At 37.5% G+C, this 21,862-nt stretch overlaps 1 protein-coding gene across 8 annotated transcripts in view; it reads right to left on the bottom strand.

Annotated features, from left to right (window-relative positions):
* DYM (dymeclin) overlaps nucleotides 1–21,862 on the bottom strand; it is a 400,993-nt gene that overhangs the window by 57,474 nt on the left and 321,657 nt on the right. For 5 of the 8 annotated variants that reach the window (XM_050767681.1, XM_050767684.1, XM_050767683.1 and 2 more), the window contains 2 exons: nucleotides 19,068–19,250; nucleotides 1,874–1,987 (listed from right to left, as the gene is read on the bottom strand). In XM_050767681.1, coding sequence (XP_050623638.1) covers nucleotides 1,874–1,987; nucleotides 19,068–19,250 — 297 coding nt within the window. The remainder of the gene's footprint in view (nucleotides 1–1,873; nucleotides 1,988–19,067; nucleotides 19,251–21,862) is intronic. The other 3 variants (XM_050767686.1, XM_050767687.1, XM_050767688.1) reach the window with 1 other exon arrangement.

Below are 21,862 nucleotides of genomic sequence, written 5' to 3'. Positions count from 1 at the left end.
AGTACAACTTCTTGCTATGTTCCAGAACCAATTAACTGGCCTACTTAAGAAATTTACCCATGACCTTGGCCTCAATAGGATCTTGCTCTAAATCAGAGTCAACTTGCCTGGGACCCATCATAGATCAATTATTTTCTCTATTTAGCCATAATTCTGAAAAACGAAAAGAGTTTCATTTTTGTTTATATGTCACTGTCTCAAATATAAATGACATTTTATTTTTGAACATAGTATAATAAATGAACAAATATTAACATACAAGTACTTAGCCAGCACATTGTAATTCATTTTGCTTTAAGGTAAGTATTACAGTGAACTACAAGATCAACCTTCCCCAGACTCCATTGCAGTGTCCTTTTTTGGCGGCCTTGATATTTCTACTTTGTTCCTGACTGAGCTTAGACACCAAGATCCATCACTTCCTGGGACTAGCCACTCTAATCCTCATGGATTTTTTTGTACTGGTTCACATGGTATAGACTACATAAATTTGAAATAGTTCAAAAAAAATCCCACAAAAATACCCCCAAACCAACCAACAAACCAAGGTCTTACTTTATGTGAAAATGGAAATAATATGAATTCTCTATATTTAAAAAATTATCTGGAATAGGAACACATCCAAGCTGGAGGACCCAGTGAACTGTAACCTGTTTTTATGCTATTACCACATGGTGGTGCCACTTTGGCTGATAAACAGAACACTTGCCATCTTTGCTCAGTACCGTGTGAATCTCACTGTTGTTTATGTACAGTGGAACTTTTGCAAGTGATTATGATGACTAATGTGCTGTTATTTTACAAACTCTGTTATAATTGAAAATATTTTTATATCCTACAACAATATCTCTCAAGCATTCATTAAGCAGTGGTTCTAGTGATAGTGCTGAACAACACAGCCCCCAAAAACAGTAACACTGGAACAGACGTGAGTTGTGATAAAACACTATGAAGGCCAAATATCCACTATGACCTCCTGTGTTGGTAATTTATGTGAAAGCACTCTAAAAAATTAGAGCTAATGAAGAAAAAATTAAAAAGAACAGTAAAGTAAAAGTAAGCTGCAATGCTGTACATTCATGCATTCCCCAAAGGATCTCTTTTACATCTTTTCTTATGGGATAATTAGTCTTGATGTGTGAGTTTTATATTGTGAGACTGCTTCAGGAATACATCTATCACACAGATGTAAATGCCTTCTTCAAATACAGCATTTCCCCCACCATCTCCACGAAGTGCATCTCTTTCCACTACTACATCCCAGGCACACAGTAAACAGTGCAGCAATCATGAATGTGGGCTGTGGAGCTAGATTTCCTGGGTTTCAATCTCCAGGCTCCATCATTTTCCAGTTGTATGGCCTTGGCTAAGTTTCTTAACTTCACTGTACATCAGTTTCCTCACCTGAAAAATTAGGATGATACCACTACCCACCTTGAAGGGCTGTGGTAGGGACTGAATGAGTTTGATATAATACATTTAGAACCTGTGTGGCACCTGAGTTAATATTATGTAAATATTAGCTACTGTTGTGATCATCTTCATCATCACCTTCCCAACAACTCGTGATGATACTTTTAAGGCCGAATTTGTTTCACTGGGTTAAAGAAATAAGGTGTCCTTTTATTAACAGTATATGAATTATAGTGCATGCCATGGTTGCTTGTAGGATATGCAGTGGTATGAAAGTATTAATGCTTCTTTTGCTATCTTCTTTTGAAAAGCTGTCAGAAACCTTTGTGACAGTTCTGAGGAGCCCTTCTAGTCTATGTAGTGGGTAAGCAGCATGATTCTGGATAGGGCCTGCTCAGACACTAACATTTACATCAAGGGACATGGCAGTGTCAAGTGGACATTTCTTTAGCCATCTTACCTTCAGTCTGTCTTTGGGCAGCGCAATGACGCCTTGCTTAATGATTTCCAGGACCCGTTCCACTGACAGCTCAGCTCCAGCTTGCAGCAACCTTGAGCTAAAGAAGGTGATCACCTGTAATGTAAAGTGTTATTTTTTTAAACAAGATGTATGAAGTGTATTTTTAGTAGCTGCCTTCCTCACATGGTAAACTATCATGATTCCATTCCTACAGTGACCTGGCTTTTAATTCACTAGCCCTTCTAAACACGGTTTGTTCTCTGTTGGGTTTGATAGCCGAATCAGAATTGCGCAACCCCTCAATATCCAATATCCAGGGCTGATTATTCATTCTGTGAATTAAGTAGCCTCCTGAATTCTACTCTTTCTTGTGCTGCCCAACCTTGCATTTACATTTCATTTATAGAGCAGCATCCAACAGAAAGTGGGGAGAGAAAGCTAAACCCTAAAGCCTATCACTTTTGAAGCTTAATAGTAGCTCTCTCTCTCTCATAAGGGCTTAACAGGAAAGAATTTGAAACTAATGGCTAAAATGATGTTTTGGGGATTATCTATGAATTTAGCCACATTTCCCTTATCGTGATCACCAGGGATAACGAACAGCAACCTATAATTACTTTTGCTTCATGTTATAGCACAGCCCAAAGTATGTAGCAAGATATTAACACGGTAGCATTCTGGAAATACACTGTTCTTAAATACTTGTCACTAAAAAATGAAAACAAAACGTCATTTTCCAGCAAATTATTTTTAAAACCACAACGTTCATAAATCAAGAAGACTGCAGATCCCTTTTAAATTCAAGAAAATAACATTTAGGTGTTTATAGTCAGACATGCAAAAATATAAAAAATTATTGTGTTTTTGTAAAGTTAAGCATTACCTTTTATGTCTTCTATTTCATAGGTATAATATATTAAGTTACAAACAATCCTTCACAAACATTTTTATGCATTTTCTTTCGGAATTACTCTCCTAAATGCTAATTGTTTAAGAGTACAATAACTTTTCTCTTAACAATGCTAGTGGAAAGTACACTATATTACATAAATGCCACCAAATGCATTTGTTCTGGAAGGTAAAGAGACTTAGCTGGCGCCACGGCCATTAACAAGCATGTGCCTCACAATTCTGTGGCAATGAGTGAGAACAAAGGCAGCTCATGGCTGGTGACACTGCTTGTGATTCCAGATAAACCATTTCTTTATCTCAAGCAGTTTGCTGGCACCACCAGCTCCTTGGCAAGTTGCTTATTTTGCCCACAAGTTGCTTTTCTGGTATGTGCCTATGGGCCTTGTTCTTTCCCATGTCGGATTTCAAGTTCTTTTTGAGTTTCTGGGATTAATATTTTGTTCACAGAGTTTAGACACAGCAGGTCCAAAAATTGATTTTTATAATACAGTGAATAAGTCTTTGAAGAAAGACACAACACAGATAGCAAAATATATTGTAATAGATTAAAATCCTATTTTAAAAATATGCAACAACAAATACACAAAATAAATGCTTTCCTTTTGTGTAAATATCTTCACAGGTTGTAAACACGAGCATAGTTTTTCTGAGAAAAGAATTAGTTAACCATATAAAATGCCAATTTTGTTGGTAAAAAAAAAATGGCTTAATGTTCGAAATTTCATATGGGTCAACCTAACACCTATGCATAGTATTATCTTCTTTGACCAAAAAATATTTAAAGAGTAGGAGCATATCTGTTAAAAACACATTCTAAAAAATAAAAAAAAAATGATAATTAAAAAGTAGATAGATGTTACAGATGCTTGAGGCTTACTGAATTTTTTTCTTTCTAACACGTGCTGAAAGCTATTTCACTACTGGATTTTTGTTTTGTTTATAGCAGTAGATAATACAGACAAGGAGTAGTTCTCAAGCATGGCTGATCATCAGAAGTAGCTGAGAAGCCTTGTGAAATTCTGATCCCAGGGCCTGGTCAGGGACCTTCTATTACACATCAGACTCTCCAGGTGATTTTGATGATCAGCCAAAATCTAGACCACAGGTTTCCAAACTTTTCAGGTTATATACATCTACAAGTAAAAAAATGAGGATGTGCTTGCAATATATGTTCTAGTTTTTTATAAATCGTGCAATATTCTACAGCAGTAATGTTTTACATATTACAAAATGTTCATAAAATAAACTTAAAAGAATGAGATAAAGATAAAACGAATTAGATTTAAAAAACCCGATGATACAAAACACGGTTTTTGTACTCACTAAAATGTCACTGAAAATAATCTGGGTAATTACAGATTACTAATCACAGTGGTTTCACATGACCATCAGCAAGCACAGTATTCACCCGTGGTAAGATCCATCATTTATTACAGTGAATATAAATCCATAGTGCCAACAGTCTTCCTGATAACTTTTATGGATCCATTTGCTGTGAGATTAGACTGATTCATCACTGTTTTTCCCTTGTAATGTGGCACTTGTTCCAGGAGCAGGGGTATGTCAGCTTTGCCATTATCTTTTGTCATATGTGCTTACATTTTTCTATCACCTTCAGTGTGTGGGGAAACATGCTGTTTCATGAGGGTTTAACTAAACCCAGATACTGTAACCAGGAACACACATACTACACTAAGCTTTACGTGAATGAACAGGTGAGTGCATGTATGCCAAGCCCTATGAGTTGAGGAACTTCTATCTTCTCCCTCGGGATATCTGGAGTACTGAAGCTGACACAGCCCTGGCAGGTTGTAAAGGCCAATACTATTAGTAAAACTAAATCTCTTTATTTTTAGATGAATAAATAAAAGCTCTAATATTTTCTTTCCATGCTTCTATGGACGAACTGTTAGTGCAATATCTGGGGGCATGTGCAGCCATCCGCTTTGATAATCACTAATGAAGATAACAAAATGCACATAATCAAAGCTAAATGTAACTAACAGTATTCACATACTACTCAAAGACTTGACAAACCAACAAAAGGGAGTGTACTTATGTGTCACACCACCAAGAACAAAGTAATGCAATGACAGTTTTGCTTTGTTGACTCTGCGGCCTACATTGGCTTTCCTCTAAGCCACAAGGAATTTCCATCTCCACTGGGAGAGCTGCAGAGTAGGCATGAGGCTGGGTTTCTAACTAAATTCCTTTTTCAAACTGGTTCTCATTTGTATGTTTTAAAGCTGACATTCTCATGTTTTTGCACTCAAACTCACGATTTTAGAAAATGATAAAACTACCACTTGCAGAAGGGAAGTATAATTTATGTATCAAAACCGAAGGAAACAAATCTATCCTGAATGTTTATCATGGACTGTGTGCTGTACACATACTATTGATTTAATTCTCATGACAATCTCACGAGGCTGATAAAAATCTCTGTCCTACAGAACCGTAAAAAGGATGAGAGAGACAAGAAACTAGACTGGGGTGACCCAGGCAAGTGGGAGGAGCAGGGCTCTAGCTCAGGTATTTCTTCTTACTCTATCATGTCTCTGGCAATTCCTACGTAGCAAAATGGAGCACTAGCTTAGTTTTTCAAATAGGCGATATCTGAGTGAAAGGTGTAAGTTGTTTAGCCAAACCTTTCAGATGTCGTTTGATTGCAACATCACCAAAGAATGTGAGACAATTCATTCAAAGATATGAGCTTCTATTTCCTACTCCCAGGTTATAATTTTGCACATAATAGTACTTTTAGTGACGATGACTACAACAGATGTGTGGCTTTTATCAATTTGTATAGCAACCATTAAAACTGTTAAAATAGATGAACTTTTATTCCTCTGAAAATCTCTGCATGAGACACAGCCAATAACAGAAAAATTTAAGTAAAACCTTTAGTGAAAGTGGGGATGAATGCTTTGTCAGTGTAATTCAAAGACAACCTTTCAAAGGAAGGTACTTTTCCACAGTGCATGTTTTACAACCCTCCTCTACCTACCATATTTGGCTGTAACTCATGAAATCCAGGTACAGCACATTACCTTCCATTATGCTATTAGCTTTGAACAGTGATTGCCCAATGTCATATACTGATAAATCAGTTGTATACTTTGAGTAATGTCAAATCAAATTTAACCACCTGTCATGAAACGAGTGAATGATTATTATTAATAGATCACAGATTAATAGAAACGAGAAGCTTTTCTGGAGTAGAGGAGGGTGAAAAGGAGCTAGTATGTACTCATCAGGCAAACATGCTTGCTTGCTAAAAATGGCCACTCTCCTAAGAGGTAGAAGTAGACAGCTAAATTTTATTTTATTTTTATTTTTTAAGACAATGATAAACATGTGAAATACATATATATTTCCTCATTGACTTGTTTGAGTTTCTCCTCAAATTACTGTATTTTAATCAATACATATATGGACAACCCATTCAGCAGAGGAGCTCTCCCAAGGATTTACCAGGGAAATAAATAGATGATACCATTTTCTCGCTTGAAGAAAGACGCAATATAATTTGGGAGATAAGGCCGGGCGCGGTGGCTCAAGCCTGTAATCCCAGCACTTTGGGAGGCCGAGACGGGCGGATCACGAGGTCAGGAGATCAAGACCATCCTGGCTAACCCGGTGAAACCCCGTCTCTACTAAAAAATACAAAAAACTAGCCGGGCAAGGTGGCGGGCGCCTGTAGTCCCAGCTACTCGGGAGGCTGAGGCAGGAGAATGGCGTAAACCCGGGAGGCGGAGCTTGCAGTGAGCTGAGATCCGGCCACTGCATTCCAGCCTGGGCAACAGAGCGAGACTCCGTCTCAAAAAAAAAACAACAACAACAAAAAAAAAAATTTGGGAGATAAGACAGATCAAATCTGTATAATTAGAATAGACATCATGGTAAAGTGGACAATGAACTACTCAAAGTCAGAAAGCTTAGATTTGATTCCTGCCTCTGATACTAACAATGTGACTTGTAAAACACTCAACATCTAGATGTAGCATGATGCAGTGGTTTAGAGAACTTACCTGGTGTGGGACTGCTTGGGTTTAAATACCACCTCTCCTTATAATATCTTCAAAGTGACAAAGTTGCAGCATCTACTGCATAGGAACCAATGATGATAACGTGGCAACTTTGTCATTTTGCAAATGAGGGTACTGACACACACCTAATAACAGAAAGAGCTAACGTTTTGTGAGCACTTACCATGCACTTTGCGCTGTGCAGACATTAACTTATTTAAGGCTGCGAATTTCTCTCTGAGCTTTTGCTGGGTCCCACAAATTTTGATATGTTACATTTTCATTTTTGCTCACTTTAAATTTGTTCTATTTCCCTTGTCTACTTTTTGACACATGGGTGTAATGTTCACTTTCCAAGTATTTGGAGATTTTCCAGATATCTTTCTTATGGATTTCTATTAAATAGTTTAATTTCACTGTGGTCAAAGAACAGGTGATCTCATGTCATTTAAATTTGCTGAGGGTTGTTTTACGGCCCCATACGTGGTCTCTCTTAGTGAATGGTTCACGTGCACTGATGTTGTTGGGTGGTATGTTTTATAAATGTCAACTAATCAAGTTGGTGGTTAGTATTGTTTGGGTCTTCTATATAATCACAAATTTCTGTTTATTTGTTGTATCAATTACTGAGAAAGAAGTGTTGACTTCTCCAATTATGGGTTTGTTTGTGTCTTCTTGCAATTCTATCTGTTTTTATTTCGTGCATTTTGAAGCTCTGTTGTACACACATTTATGGTTGTTATGTCTCGTTGGTGAATTGACTTCTTTCTCATTACATGGAGTCCCTCTTTACCCTTGGTAATGCTCCCGGTGTTGAAGTCTACTTTGTCTGCTCTTAATATAGTCATCCTACCCTTTTATTTTTGATTAATGCTTACATAGTAAAACTTCTTTTATCCTTTTGCTTTTAACCTATCTATTCCTTTATGTTTAAGGTGGGTTTCTGATAGACAGCACATAGTTGAGTCCTGCTGTTTATCCAATCTGAAAATTTCTGTCTTTTAATTGAGGCATCAGGATTATTTGCATTTGATTTAATTATTGGTATGAATGGATTTAAATCTATAATTCTTTTTTTGCTGTTGTTCCACTATTATTTATTCTGCTTTTCCTGACTGCCTTATTCTGCTTTTCCTGTCTGTAGTTCATGGATCCTGGAAGAAGAGATATTTCTGGGTCAGAGATGAAGGGAAGTTTGTTAGTCACAGCAACAGCAGTGATCACAGCATCTGCATTACCACACTGGCTCCCCAAGCCCCAGTTTGCTCAGGGTGATGTGACAAGGGTCAGACGATACCTGCACATGCAGTAAATTATATTAAAGGACAGAACCCTGAGCTTAGGGAACCCGAATCTCTTAGAGTGGTCAGTAACCATGCCTATCTTTTACTCCAGAAGGAGATACAAACATCTTTGAAAAGATAATCCAGAGCAAAGGACAGTCAGTGCCTTTGCTCACAAGATGAAATCTCTGGAAAATTATCTCCCAACACACATATGTGCCAACTTCCAATTCTTCCCTCTCATCCTTTGTGCTACTGCTGACACATATCTTACTTTTACATGTTATAAACCCCACAATACATTGTTAATATTTTTATTTTAGACAAAATGGGTTGGCAACCTATAGCCTGTGGGCCAAATCTGCCCTGTTGTCTGTTTTTGTAAATAAAGTTTTATTGGAACATAGCCATACCCACTTGTTTACACATAGTCTATGGCTGCCATTGAATTACAATGGCTGAGTAGAATAGTTGTGACAGGGACTATGTGGCCTGTGAAGACTAAAATATTTACAATCTGATCACTTACAGAAAAAGTTTGAGGACCTCTTCTTCAGACAGTCAATTATTTTATACAGTGAATCAACATAAGAAAAAACTTTTTATGTTTACCTTTATTTTTGCTATTTTTGGAACTCTTAATTTCTTTTTGTAGATCCAAGTTTCTGTCAGATACGATAGCTCTTCTGTTTCAATAACTTCCATTAACTTGCCTATAGTACACACTAGCAATAAGTTCTCTCAGTTTTGTTTGAAATGTCATTATTTTGTATTCAGTTTTTAAAGACATTTGTTGGGGTAAGATTTGTTTTTAATTTTAGCATTATAAAGATGTCACTTCATTATCTGACTTGCCTAGGTTCTGTCAAGAAAACTGCTGTTACAATCTTTGTTTCTCTGTATATAATGTTTATTTTTTTTCTCTGGCTGAATTAAAGACTGTATTTTTTATCTTTGATTTTCAGATGTTTAAATATTATGTCTTAAAAAAATGGATTTATCCTGATTGGGGTTCTCTGGGCTTCTTGGATCTGTGGTTTCATGTCAGTATTTTTGGAACATTCTCAGCTATTATCTCTTTAAATATTTCTTCTGAGCTGTTGTTTCTCTCTTCTCCGTCTGAGACTCCAATTATATGTATATTGAATCATTTGATATCATCCTATAGCTCTTGGATGCTATGTTCTCATTTTTCACATGTTTTTCTCACTGTGTTTATTTGGATAATTTCTACTGACCTGTCTTCAAGATCACATATTTTTTTTTCACAAGCCCACTAATGAGCCTGTCACGGCAATTCTTTGTCTGTCATATGTTTTTTACTTCTAGCATTCCCATTTTATTTTTTCTTACAGTTCCCATCTCTCTCTGGAACTGTTTATATATGTTGTCACCTTTTCCCCTGGGACAAAGGTTGGTATGTGTCTTCTATAAAGAACCAGGTAGTAAATATTTTAAGTTTTGTGGGTCCCAATAGTCTCTGTAACATATCCTTCTTTTTTTTTTTTTTTTAAACAATCCTTTAAAAACATAAAAAACATACTTATTTCACAGGCTGTACAAAGACAAGCTGTGGGCTGCATTTGCCCTATGGATCCTACTTAGCTGACCTTCATACCAGATCTTTGAAACTGATAAATCATAATTACAGTCCCAGTCTGACAGTTCCAACATCTGAGTCATCACTGAGTCTGGGTCTGTTGTCTGTTGACAACATCATTTTTTTTCTTGCCTTTTTATGTCTCATAATGCTTGGCTGAATGTTAGACATCATGTGTAGAACTGTAGAGACTGACAGAAATACTATTTATGATAAATTCGGGCACATCTCTTCTTAGGTCAGGCTTGGAGGTTGAGCTGATTCACTCAGAAGGTAAGCTGAATTTGAGTTTGGCTGTTGCTGTGGCTACCTTCAGTGCACCACATCCTCTAATGACGCCTTCTGCTTTGCTGGGATTTGAAGTGCCACAGGTTTTTCAATGTTCGTGCTCCACTTTCTGCTTTCAGTGAGCTCTGCATGCCTGGGTCCCAGAGTAGGGTCTGTATCCATGCCCTTGATCTTTCCCAGCAGTAGATGCTGCTGTTTGTTACTCAGTACTTGCTAGGCTGGTGGCAGAAGGTAGGGGATTCTCTACCTGCTGTCCTAAGACCTCAGTCTTAAATGGGGCTCTCTATGCCTGGGCCTAGGGTGTAAGGCTTTCTTAGCTTTCTCTCCCCTTTCCTCTGATGGCAGCCAAACTTTGCCCTGTATCTGTGATGAGTTGCTGGTAGGATACCTCTAATGGTACTCTTGTAGAATCCTGGGGCTAGGACAGTTTCCTGTCCTTTACCCGGAAGTAGAGAGTTTTTTATCTTTTACGTGCAATAAAGGGTCTCTACCTATGCCCTGAGGGCAAAAATGTTTAGTGCCTGCCTCTGCACCCCACCCCTCCACCCACCAGCAATCTAAGGCTTTTGCACCATATGAAAGAAGGGTCTGGCAGGGGAATGATGCTACGCATTTTTCTATAGGTATATTACCTTGGGAGGCTCTCTCTGGCTTCCTGCCATGCCCCCAGTCTCAGTGGAAAACAGCCTGTGAGTGCAAATTCCTCTGGTGCTTGGGTCTCCTGGGTGTTCTGTAATGTCATGCTAGTCCACACTCAACCTTTAGCAAGTTATTAAAATTGCATCTGATTTCTTTTTACCCACTTGTATGGTAGCCGCCTAGTCCTACGCTCTTCCACAGGTGATCCAGTCCTGGTGTCTCACCTTAACTTGAGGGGTGGGCGGGCCGATGATCCCTCCTTGGGATCTAGGCTACTTGTTTGCCCTGTCACCTCGGCTCATTTATAGGTTCCAGAAAAGTTATGATTTTGTAGTTTACCTCTTTTTCTCTTTGTTAGGGTAGAACTCTTCCTAGCTTTCTATATCCTAGGCAGAAGTCCACTCTAGGGAATTTATTTTTTAGTAGTAAATTTACTGAGGTACAATTTCATACAATAAAATAAACCTACTCATTTTAATGGTACAGTTCAACCAGTTTTGACAAATATGCATACCCTGTAACCACCTGCCCCTCATTATCACAGAATGTTCACTTCACCTTCCCGGTCAGTTCCCCATCACTCCGTCCCACCCACTGTTCTCTGTGCCTAGAGTGCTGCTCTGTCCCCAGATAGCTGCATAGCTCACTCTCTACCTGCTTCGAGTTTTGGCTCAAACGTACCTTCTGAGAGGCTTCCCTGATCACATTCTTTAAATCTGCAATCTCCTACCCCTATTCTAAAGAGCTCTCATTATTCTCCTTTCTTCTTCTTCTTTTTTTTTTTTCCTTAAGCAACTGGGTAGATACTGATGTCATATATTGGGATAAGAAAGACTGTAGAAGAAAATATTTTATATTGTATTGGTTTTTGCAGAAAATCAAGAATTATGATTTAACCTTGTTCAACAATTGTGGGACCGTCAAGTCAGTAGCCTAATGTGTTAGTTTAGACCTTGATAAGGATGGTCAGGTCTGGAAATACACAAGATCTAATGTGAATTCTACACTGTTCAGAGATAAAAATATTTCTTGCCTTTACCATACTATACAATGGTTACCATTCATTGCATCTGTCCTCTACTTATATTCAGCCATTTCTTAGGTAACTAGACAATTTATTTTATGTTCTCTCTTGTTTGGTGTCATATTCTACCTTGTCTTGCTGCTTAATTCAGCCTGATCATATCACCTAATGTTTTAGATGGGAGAGATAGGTACCCGTGTGTAATAAAAATATGGGCACTTGAAAACCATGTATCTAACTCCTTCTGCCGAAGTTAAAAGTGCTCCAAGGTTAGCCACTTCCGTCTTCTGAGATACTGAGTGCTGCTAAATGTCTTAACCAAAAATAATCAACTCTCAACTCCCTGCCTGCTAAAAATAACAGTAGATTCGTCTCCTCCACCAACTTTTTTTCTTCTACGGTCTTCCACAGTTAACTTTTGAAGGTTAACTCTATGAAAGAAGAAAGTAGCAAAAGCTTGTTTAAGCCAAAATTTCAGGGGTCTTTGGGGGATAGAAGGGGAAGGTAGAGTACTGAAAGAGGCAGAAATAGAGATGTTATTTATATCTTTATCACAGCAATCTTTTCAAAATATGTAAAAAGAGTTTAAAATGTTTTTTCAATGAATTTCCAGTGTGCCCAGCACTATTTTGGATGATAGTATTCAACAAAAAGTTGTTGGAAAACCTGCTCATTTGGAACCTACCTTAGGTTTATCCAAGTGAATGTTGAAAACACGAGATTTAACAGAATGAGAACCTGGATTCAGGGCCTGGTTGACTGACTTGCTAGCTAAGTGGTCTCAAGCCCTTCTCTAGCCCTGCTCTCCCTTCCTCCTACGGACGGCGAAAGGGCCAATGAGATAGAGCCCCCTGCAATGATACGTGATAATTATTCAAGACAATGACCCTTAGGCATCCAAGAAACCTCTCAGCATCTTGGTTTTCTTATCTGTAAAGTGGGATAATAAGCCTAGCTCACATAGATCAAGGATGGTAAAAGAGGTCATATACATGAGGCACTCAAGCCTCATTCCCATCATCTGGAAGGTGTACTTAAAACTGTTTAGGCATTTGTTTATGTGGTTTTAAGAACTGCATAACAGCATATAGCCAAATGTTTAGCCTGAGAATGCAGTTTTTACTAAATACAGGTGAAGTGTAAATAAGTGGCCCATTCTTCCGACAACGACAGAAAAGTAAGTACAACTTAACTTCCTGCTTTCACTTCTACATGGTTCTATACTGTGTGCTTACAGTGAGGTCCTTTCTACTTCCTCACCTCCACTCTGCCTTTCACTTCTTCCAAAGGAGAATGTGTTTCAAATGGATGTAGTTTAAATTCTTTGCATGGTTCTGTGTGTCCTTATAAAAAAAAATTAATTTGGTCTTTCAGAGACTTTTTTCTTCTTTTTCTTTTCTTTTGTGTGTGTGTGTGTATGTGTGTGTGTGTTTAAGAGATGGTGTCTTGCTACATTGCCCAGGCTGGTCCTGAATTCCCGGACTCAAGAGATTCTCCTGACTCAGTCTCCTGAGCAGCTGGGATAACAGTGCACCACCACACCTCAGAGACATTTTTAAGGATATCAACTGCCTGGTTACTAAGAATGTTCCTTATTGCACCACTGACGGAATAAAGACCGATTGGACTTCATTAGAACTGATTTTGAAAGAGAAAGTAATTACGTTTGTGGATATGATCAGATGGTTTCATAGGCAACTGTGGGAGCATTTAGTGAATGCGTACAGTGGTTAGGCAGAATTACTACTAACATGGGCCTTATCATCAAACTCTGGGTTTAAGTTCTGGCTGCATCATTTTCCGAATGTGTGACAGTAAACAAGTTAATTAATCTTTCTAACTTGGTTTATCTGCAAATTGAGGACTAAAATGAAATATACTTCATGGTTTATTTTTTACTGAGGATTAAGTAAGTTAATGCATGTAAGTGCTTAGCAAGTATGCAATAAAAGCTAGTGATGATTAGAAAAGAAGCAAATGGCTTTTGATGTGGTTTAAATAAAATTTTAAAGCTAAATACTCCAAATGATGTGTAATATTGCAGCTATTGCAGCTATGACCACAGAGGGAAAAAAAAAAATCTCTGGTTTAGTCTTTTGTCAGGAACACAAAGAAAATATTGCCCATCACAATGAAAGGTACTGGGAATTAGAGATTATTTTTCTCCAATATACTGCAGGTGTATATTACCAGACATACATAGTCCATAGTTCAGGTGACTATCTTTAAAAAATTTTTTAAAGGAAAAAAGAAAGATAGGAAGGAATGAGAAAAGAAATTGGAATGAGGGAGGTCCAGAGAAAGGCAAAAGTTAGGACAGATGGGATAGAGGACTGCCACAAGGGCAGACTGAAATGAATGGGATGGCACAGTTTAGAAACATGAAGACTAAAAACAGACAAGTTGGATATTTCTAGAATGTAAAGATCTCAATAAATCTTGGAAAACCAGGAATATCTCCCTACCTCTGGAGCTTGAAAGAGATATATTAATAAACCAATACAAGAAAACACTATTTTAACATTACAATGCCCATTCGTGGGTGATATTCTTAGATGAAATATTAGACATCAGGAGTCTCAAGACTATAAAAGGCCACACTTGGCATCAGATTAATTTAAAAAAAGATATATAGATAGGAAAAGTAGCATGCCAAGAGCAAAACCCCACAGGCTTTTGTTTTCCTTGGGAATCCTTATGGTAGTTTCTGGGCTACTCTTTGACCCTTCAAATGACAGCTCAGATGCAAGAGAATGAGACTACTGTAGGCAGATGCAGTAGCCACCCTACCTTAGAACCATGTCCCAAATAGAAACCAATATCCTTGTGACAGTCTCAGCTTCTAGGTCTTTGTAAAGGATGTGCCCAGTTATAAAAGTTCTCTCATTCAGAGAAGCCCAAAGCAATGGCTTCTCATCAAGCATTTGTAGTTCATTCATAGTCCTCCAAGTAATGACTCAGCTTACCAATCAAATGTCATTTTATCACATTATCATTTTATCATAGCAGTGTTGCTTGGTAACACAACTGACATTCTACCTCCATTAGATTTCCAGAGAACTGAGCTAAAAGCATCTTAACCCAAGGCCAATTTCTCATGTAAAAGGGGAAAAAGTTTTGTGAAACCTTTACCCACAAGCATAATGAGTCTTAAACTCAGTATTTTACCTCCAAAAATACTACTGTTAAGAAACAGAAATGAATTTGGACAAATTCATGAATGACATGGTTAGAAGAAGCTTTTCAGAAGTAAGTAAATAGCTGCCTATAAATTTGCCTTCACAGAGAGAACAATTTCTACTGGATGTTATAATCCTTAAGACTGCTTGCAGGAATAACTGTTAAGAGGAATGGATATAATTAAAAAAAAAAAAAAGAGGAATGGATAAAGGCTCTGCTTGAGTTCTGGATAGTTTCTTTGAGAGCTGAGATGACAGCAGGGACGTCATTCTCCCATGAGATACCCTCCAGCCCCCATAGACTCTTTACTTTCCTTAATAACTGGTACTTTTGCATTCTCATCTTCTATCAAAGTATAAAACTAACACAAATTCTTAAGACTATAAACCACAATTTACCATGTTGTCAAAAATAGTCTATCCCATAAAAGAAGATGGAGTTAACTTGTGATGGGTGTTCCTTAGGCAATACTTTGTTTCATAATCTTATTAACACTGACACTTTTCAATTTTAAAGAGATCTTATCAACACCAACACTTCTTAATTAAAACTCAGAATTAACAAGAAGGACATGGGGCCAGAGATGAAATATTCGAGAAGTTGCCTAAGGATACGCTCACACACATCCTAAATATCAGTGAATCTACATGGGAGTATACTGGTTCATAAAGATTTCCCTTAAAATGTCAAAGTTTGATTATTAAAATAAACATCCTTGTGTGAAATGGTGTTTCTGCTTTACCTTGATTGCACGGATGGCAACTATACCCAAATTCCCCAATTCTGTTAATGATACCTAAATGATGTTGATATAAGCTTAGGAAAATGACAAGAGTGTGCATGGCAAAATATTTTGCTATAGCTGCAACCGTTAGGTATATAATTGAAGCAGCTTAAGGAAAGCCAATGAAATTAAGCTGACAGAAGAGTTTTAATATTGATTTCTGTTTACCAGCAATCATGAAAAAGCTGTGAAAATCAATGAATGGATTTGCAATAGTATACTCAACTGTAGATTAAACTCACATTTAATTGTGTAGATTCCAGAGTATTCAGCAGTTAATACATCCTATGTGTTAAAAGTCTGGAATGGGAGGCTAGCTATGGCCCAAACCTGATTTCAACCAAGTACCTAACAACTACACAAAACACTACTAAGACAAGCAAAAGATTAACCTACTTCGGCAAACTGGCTTATGAGAATGGATAGAGACATTCTTAAATGTCTGAAATTTGACCAGAATCTATGTGTTGCTGCCACCCTGAAAGCAAAAAGGTTTTTGTTTAGAAGCCACTCTCTACCTTCTCTCTCCATCCCCAAAGTAGTTCAGCCTCTATCTTTGCTTTCAAAACTCTGACAGACAGGCTTCTACACTCCAGGCAGGGGCCTAAAGAATTCTTATCTAAGGACATGGACTAGCCCCCAAAACAAGATTTAATGATACTGATATAAAGGGGTTCCAAGGAAATGACCATCTAATTAAGAAGAATTTCACAGACCAAAAGTGGCAGGGAAGAAATAATTTAAAAGACTATTTGGCTGGGTGCAACGGCTTACGCCTGCAATTCCAACACTTTGGGAGGCTGAGTGGGGAGCATCACTTGACCTGGGGGTTTGAGACCAGCCTGGGCAACATAGCAAGGTCTTGCCTTTACACACACACACACACACACACACACACACACACACACACACACACACCTGCGTGTGGTGATGCATGCCTGTATCCCAGCCAGTTGGGAGGCTGAGCTGGGAGGATTGCTTGAGCCTGTGAGTCAGAGGTTGCAATGAGCCATGAGCATGCCACTGTACTGTAGCATGGGCAACAGAGTGAGGCTCTGTCTCAAAAACAACAACAGAAAGAATATTTGATAGCATTGAACATCAGTCTCTAGACTAAAAAGGCTCTCCAAGTATCCACTACAATTACCCAATGCGCAGGAAATCATGACGTTCCAGAACACAAGGATAAAGAGATCAGAAAAGCTTCCATAAAGACCAGGTCATATATAAAGGGAGAAGAAAGATGTTTCAGACATGATAAATTTAAAAATAAAAAAATCTATCTCATATACACCATTTTCCCAGAAAGCTACTATAGTATATGTTCCATCAACGCAAAGTAGTAAACAAAGAAAGACAAAGACACAGGAGCCAGGCTTAACCAAAGGAGAGCACTGAAGGCAATTCCCAAGAATACACTGTAGCTGTGCAGAACCAGTGCACAATGGGTGTGGCAGGTAGCAGGTCTCCATAGAACAAGTAGATTTGAGAATGTTACCTGATCTGTTTGACTATTTGCAGAGGAGTTTTAGAGTTCTGTTAAAAAGTTTGTAGCTGTGTTAGAGATTGGATATTTGCAACATATAACCAAGAAAAGTTTAGAATCTAGAACACAAGAATAATAAAATATATATTGATAAGAAAAAGATAAATAACTCAATAGAAAAACTAACAAGACTTGAACAGGCAGTCTCAAAAGAGGAACTCTAAATGGCTAATAAACATATGAAATATGCTTATCCTTATTAGTAATCAAGGAATTACAAATTAAAAGTATAATAAGATGCCATTACAAAACTGACAAAACTATCAAAACAATTTTTTATGAGTATGTAAAGCAACAGGAATTCTCATTCAGCAGTGACTAAAGTGTAAAATGGTAGCACCCCAGGGAAAATGGTTTGGCATGATACACAACACCCAGCAATTCCACTATTGGGTAAACACCCCAGAGAAAGGTATGTACATGTGCTTACTTACTATTGAAATTATATATTTATGTTTGTTTCATAACTTAATTATTGAATGTCTTCCTAAATATAAGTAACACAAGGACAGCGATGGTGGCTCTTCAGTTTACTTGAACCTAGCACTGTGAATTATATTAGTTATTCAAAAAATATCTATGGAACCAAATTGAATCAGAAAACACTAATATGGCAGTAGAAAACTTAGCAAAAAACATTTTTAAAAAGGACAGGAAGCAAACATTCACAGACGTGTAAAAAATGTTAAACCACGTTAGTAATTAAGGAAATTAAAATATGAAAAAATACCATTTTTGCCATAAAAAGACATTAAAATAATTACAATGCTCAAAGCTACAAAAGTACAGTGACATAGATCCTCTCATAGGTCACTTGTGGAAGTATAAGATGATATACAGGTGCATAAATTATTATTATTATTATTTTTTGAGACAGAGTCTCACTCTGTTGCCCAGGCTGGAGTGCAGTGGCACGATCTCGGCTCATGGCAAGCTCTGCCTCCCGGGTTCATGCCATTCTTGTGCCTCAGCCTCCTGAGTAGTTGGGACTACAGGCGACCACCACCACGCCTGGCTAATTTTTTGTATTTTTAGCAGAGATGGGGTTTCATCATGTTAGCCAGGATGGTCTCGATCTCCTGACCTCGTGATCCGCCCATCTTGGCCTTCCAAAGTGCTGGGATTACAGGCGTGAGCCACCGCTTGCCTGGCCTTTTTTTTTTTTTTTTTTTTTTTTTTTTTTTTTTTTTTTTTTTTGGGAGACGGAGTTTTACTCTTGTTTTCTAGGCTGGAGTACAATGGTGTGATCTCAGCTAACTGCAACCTCCATCTCCTGGGTTCAAGCGATTCTCCTGCCTCACTCTCTCAAGTAGCTGGGATTACAGGTATGAGCCACTGCGCCCAGCCCAGAGGCACAAATTCTATCGTTTTTCTGGAAAGCAATTTCGCAACCTGTGTTGAATCTTGAAAATAAAGATGCCCTTTGACAGAAAAACTAGTAAAATTCCAGCTTTAAAACCATACCAAAAATTAATTTTAAAATTTGAGATAAGACTTATTTATAAACTTTTCATTCATTAAGAATTGATATAAAACATTGGAAATAAATGAGCAAAAATGGGATAATGGTTATATATATTTTAGGACACAAACATGGGCTAGATAAATATTAAAATGTGAGACTTTCAAAGAGTTGGTAATACCATAGAAAAATGCTCACAGTCTAAGTGTAAAGTAAAAATGGCAGAATAAAGAACTGTATGAAGTATGACTTCAATTGTATTAAATATGTATGTGTATGTATATACAATACACAGATTACCACAATTATTATAGCAAAATAGACTGCAAATACAGTTAATGTTGAAAGAAGAAACTCTTACTATTACAGTTCTTACCAAGGCTTATTAAGCATTCTCTGCTTTAACACTTAAAAAAGAATCATAATAAATGTCTTCATTTACACTTACCAGATCAATATTTTGCATTATATCCTGAAATGAAGGATGAGTTCGAAATTGTTCGAAGAGATCGCGTTTGTAGAGCAGGGCGTATACCAAGTTTGGGTTGTGGTGAAGGGAATTTGTCAGGCAGGAGTTGATGATCTCTAACATCATTCGAATCACTTCTTCAATGACATTTAGGTCTTGTGCCTCATAAAGAAAAGAAACCCCAACACAGAGTCACTCTTTTTCTCCTTGCAATAGAATTAATCGAAATAAGAGAAATTGCCTTAAAATTATAACAGAATTGGAAAGATCACACAGAGAAGCTCATCAAGATTATTTCTGTCAAGAATCTTAAGAATGAGGTTTGTCAGTTACTAAAGGATTTGGGTTAAAATCTTTTGAACTTAGAATGGTAATAATTAGGAATTTCATATAATAAATTACAGACATCAATCTAGAGGGAAATTTGGAGCTTACTCAGTTCCTCATTTAATAGATCCATATTGGTATTCTCACTATTGTACTACCCTAAATCGTTAAGACTGCCACGATGTAGAGTAGTGGTAGGGTAGTACCCATTCCAAGAAAATGACTACTAATTCAGAAAATGACTTCATTGCTCTACACTGTCATTTCAGTCTTTATATTTCAGATAAACAGACTATGATTTTGTCACTGTTTCCTCGGAGTGAATAGTCTTTGGGAATCTGAACATTAAATAGTTACCAAACAGCAAAGCTCAAAGTAAGCAATCAGCAAACCTCTTGGAAGAAAAGGGCAATGGAAGGAGCAAGCACATGGGTATATACAACAGACTTTCCTCTCCTCTTCTGTCTTCTATAATATATTTGACAGTTGAAGCAAAAATTATAACATTGATGTGGTTCTCAATGTATGTAAAGGAATATCTAAAACAATTATAAACAAAGGTGGGTAAGGGATTTAAAGGGACAAAGGTTTCTACAGCTCACTTGAACTGGTAAAATATCAACACTACTAGACTGCGATAAGCTATGTACATATAATGTAATGTCTAGAGCAAATCTACCTGACGAGAAACAAAAATACTATAGATATATTAAGGCTGGGTGCGGTGGCTCATGCCTGTAATCCCAGCACTTTGGGAGGCAAAGGTGGGCAGATCACTTGAGCTCAGGAGTTTGAGACCAGCCTGGGCAACATGGCAAAACCCCATCTCTACAAAAAATACAAAAATTAGCCAGGCGGGTGGCACACACCTGTAGCCTCAGCTACTTGGGAGGCTGAGGTGGGAGGATGGCTTAAGCCTGAGAGGTGGAGGTTACAGTGAGTTGAGATTGCTCCACTGCATTCCAGCCTGAGTGACACAGCCAGACTGTCTCAGAAAAAAAAAAAAAAAAAAAAAAAAAGAAAAAAAAAGAAAAGAAAAAGAAAAAAAGAACTAGAGATATATCAAAATGGGATTCTAAAAAAATTTTCATACAGGAAGGCAGGAAAAATGCAAATGAAAAAGGGGAAACCAACAAAAAACAGAAAGTAAAATGGCAGTTACGTATTAATAACTACATTAATTGCAAATAGTCTACAATAGTTAAAATCCAAGGAATGTCAGAGTGGATTAAAAGCACACCACCCAACTATATGCTATCTATGAGAAACTTCTAATACAGTTGGGTTGAAAGTAAAAGGACGGAAAGATACCTACGCAAACATAAGTCAAAAGAAAGCAGGAGTGGCTAAACAGTATACCGTATCTTTAAGGGATTGGTTCCAGGACATCCCCGTGCCTTGGAAATACCAAAAATCTGCAGATGCTCAAGTCCCTTATACAAAATGGCATACTACAGTTGCTCACTCCATCCATAGATTAAAAAAAATCTGTGGGTATGGAATCCGAGGATATGAAGGGCCAACTGTATGTACTTTCAATCTGTGTTGGTTGAATCTGTGCATGCCTAACTCAAAATATGGAGGACTGACTTATATTAGTATTAAAGTAGACTTCAGAGTCTATCTGGCCTATAAAATAAAAAGTATTGACTATCTGGCTCTTTACAGAAAAAGTTTACTTTCCCTGCTTAAGAGATGAAAAGGTATACCTATTTCCATACAATTTACCTCTGTCTGGCTTTTCTTACTTTTTTTTTTGAGTCAGGGTCTCACCCTGTCACCTGGGCTGGAGTGCAGTGATGCGATCCTAGCTCACTGCAGCCTTGAATTCCTGGGTTCAAGCAATTTTCCCATCTCAGCCTCCCAAAGTGCTGGGATTACATGGGTGAGTCACTGAACCCAGCCTCTGCCTCTGTTTTCTTAAATACAATGTTTAACATTCAATTGAAATGTATGAAACACACAACAAAGCAAGTAAAAGAATCCATGTTGAAGAGACAAAGTCATCAGCAGAATAGGACACAGAGATAAAACATTCTGAAAATATCAAAGAGGGAATCTAAAAGAACTATGATCTACAAAATTTGTTTGAATTGATTGGGAACTTCAGCAGAGTTAAATACTATAAAAAAGAGACAAATGGTAAAGATAGAATTTTTGTAAAATGTGGTGACTGCAGTGAAGAATGCCTTAAACAGGTTTCAACAATAGACTGGACAGAGCTTGCGAATGAACTGCAAACCTGAAGGCAGGTTAACAGAAACTGCACAAACTAACCCTACAAAGAAAAAAAGAGTGAGAAAACAAGACAGAGAATCCAATGAGGGCTGTAAAATAATATGAAATGCATTAATATACATGTAATTGACTCCCAGAAGGAAAAGAAAGAAAGAATGGGGCAAAAGAGATATTTGAAGAGATAATGACTGAGCATTTCCTATAAATAA

The sequence above is a fragment of the Macaca thibetana genome, chromosome 18 (assembly GCF_024542745.1).
Source record: "Macaca thibetana thibetana isolate TM-01 chromosome 18, ASM2454274v1, whole genome shotgun sequence".
NCBI lineage: Eukaryota > Metazoa > Chordata > Mammalia > Primates > Cercopithecidae > Macaca > Macaca thibetana.
This window is presented reverse-complemented; position numbering and strand designations above follow the sequence as displayed.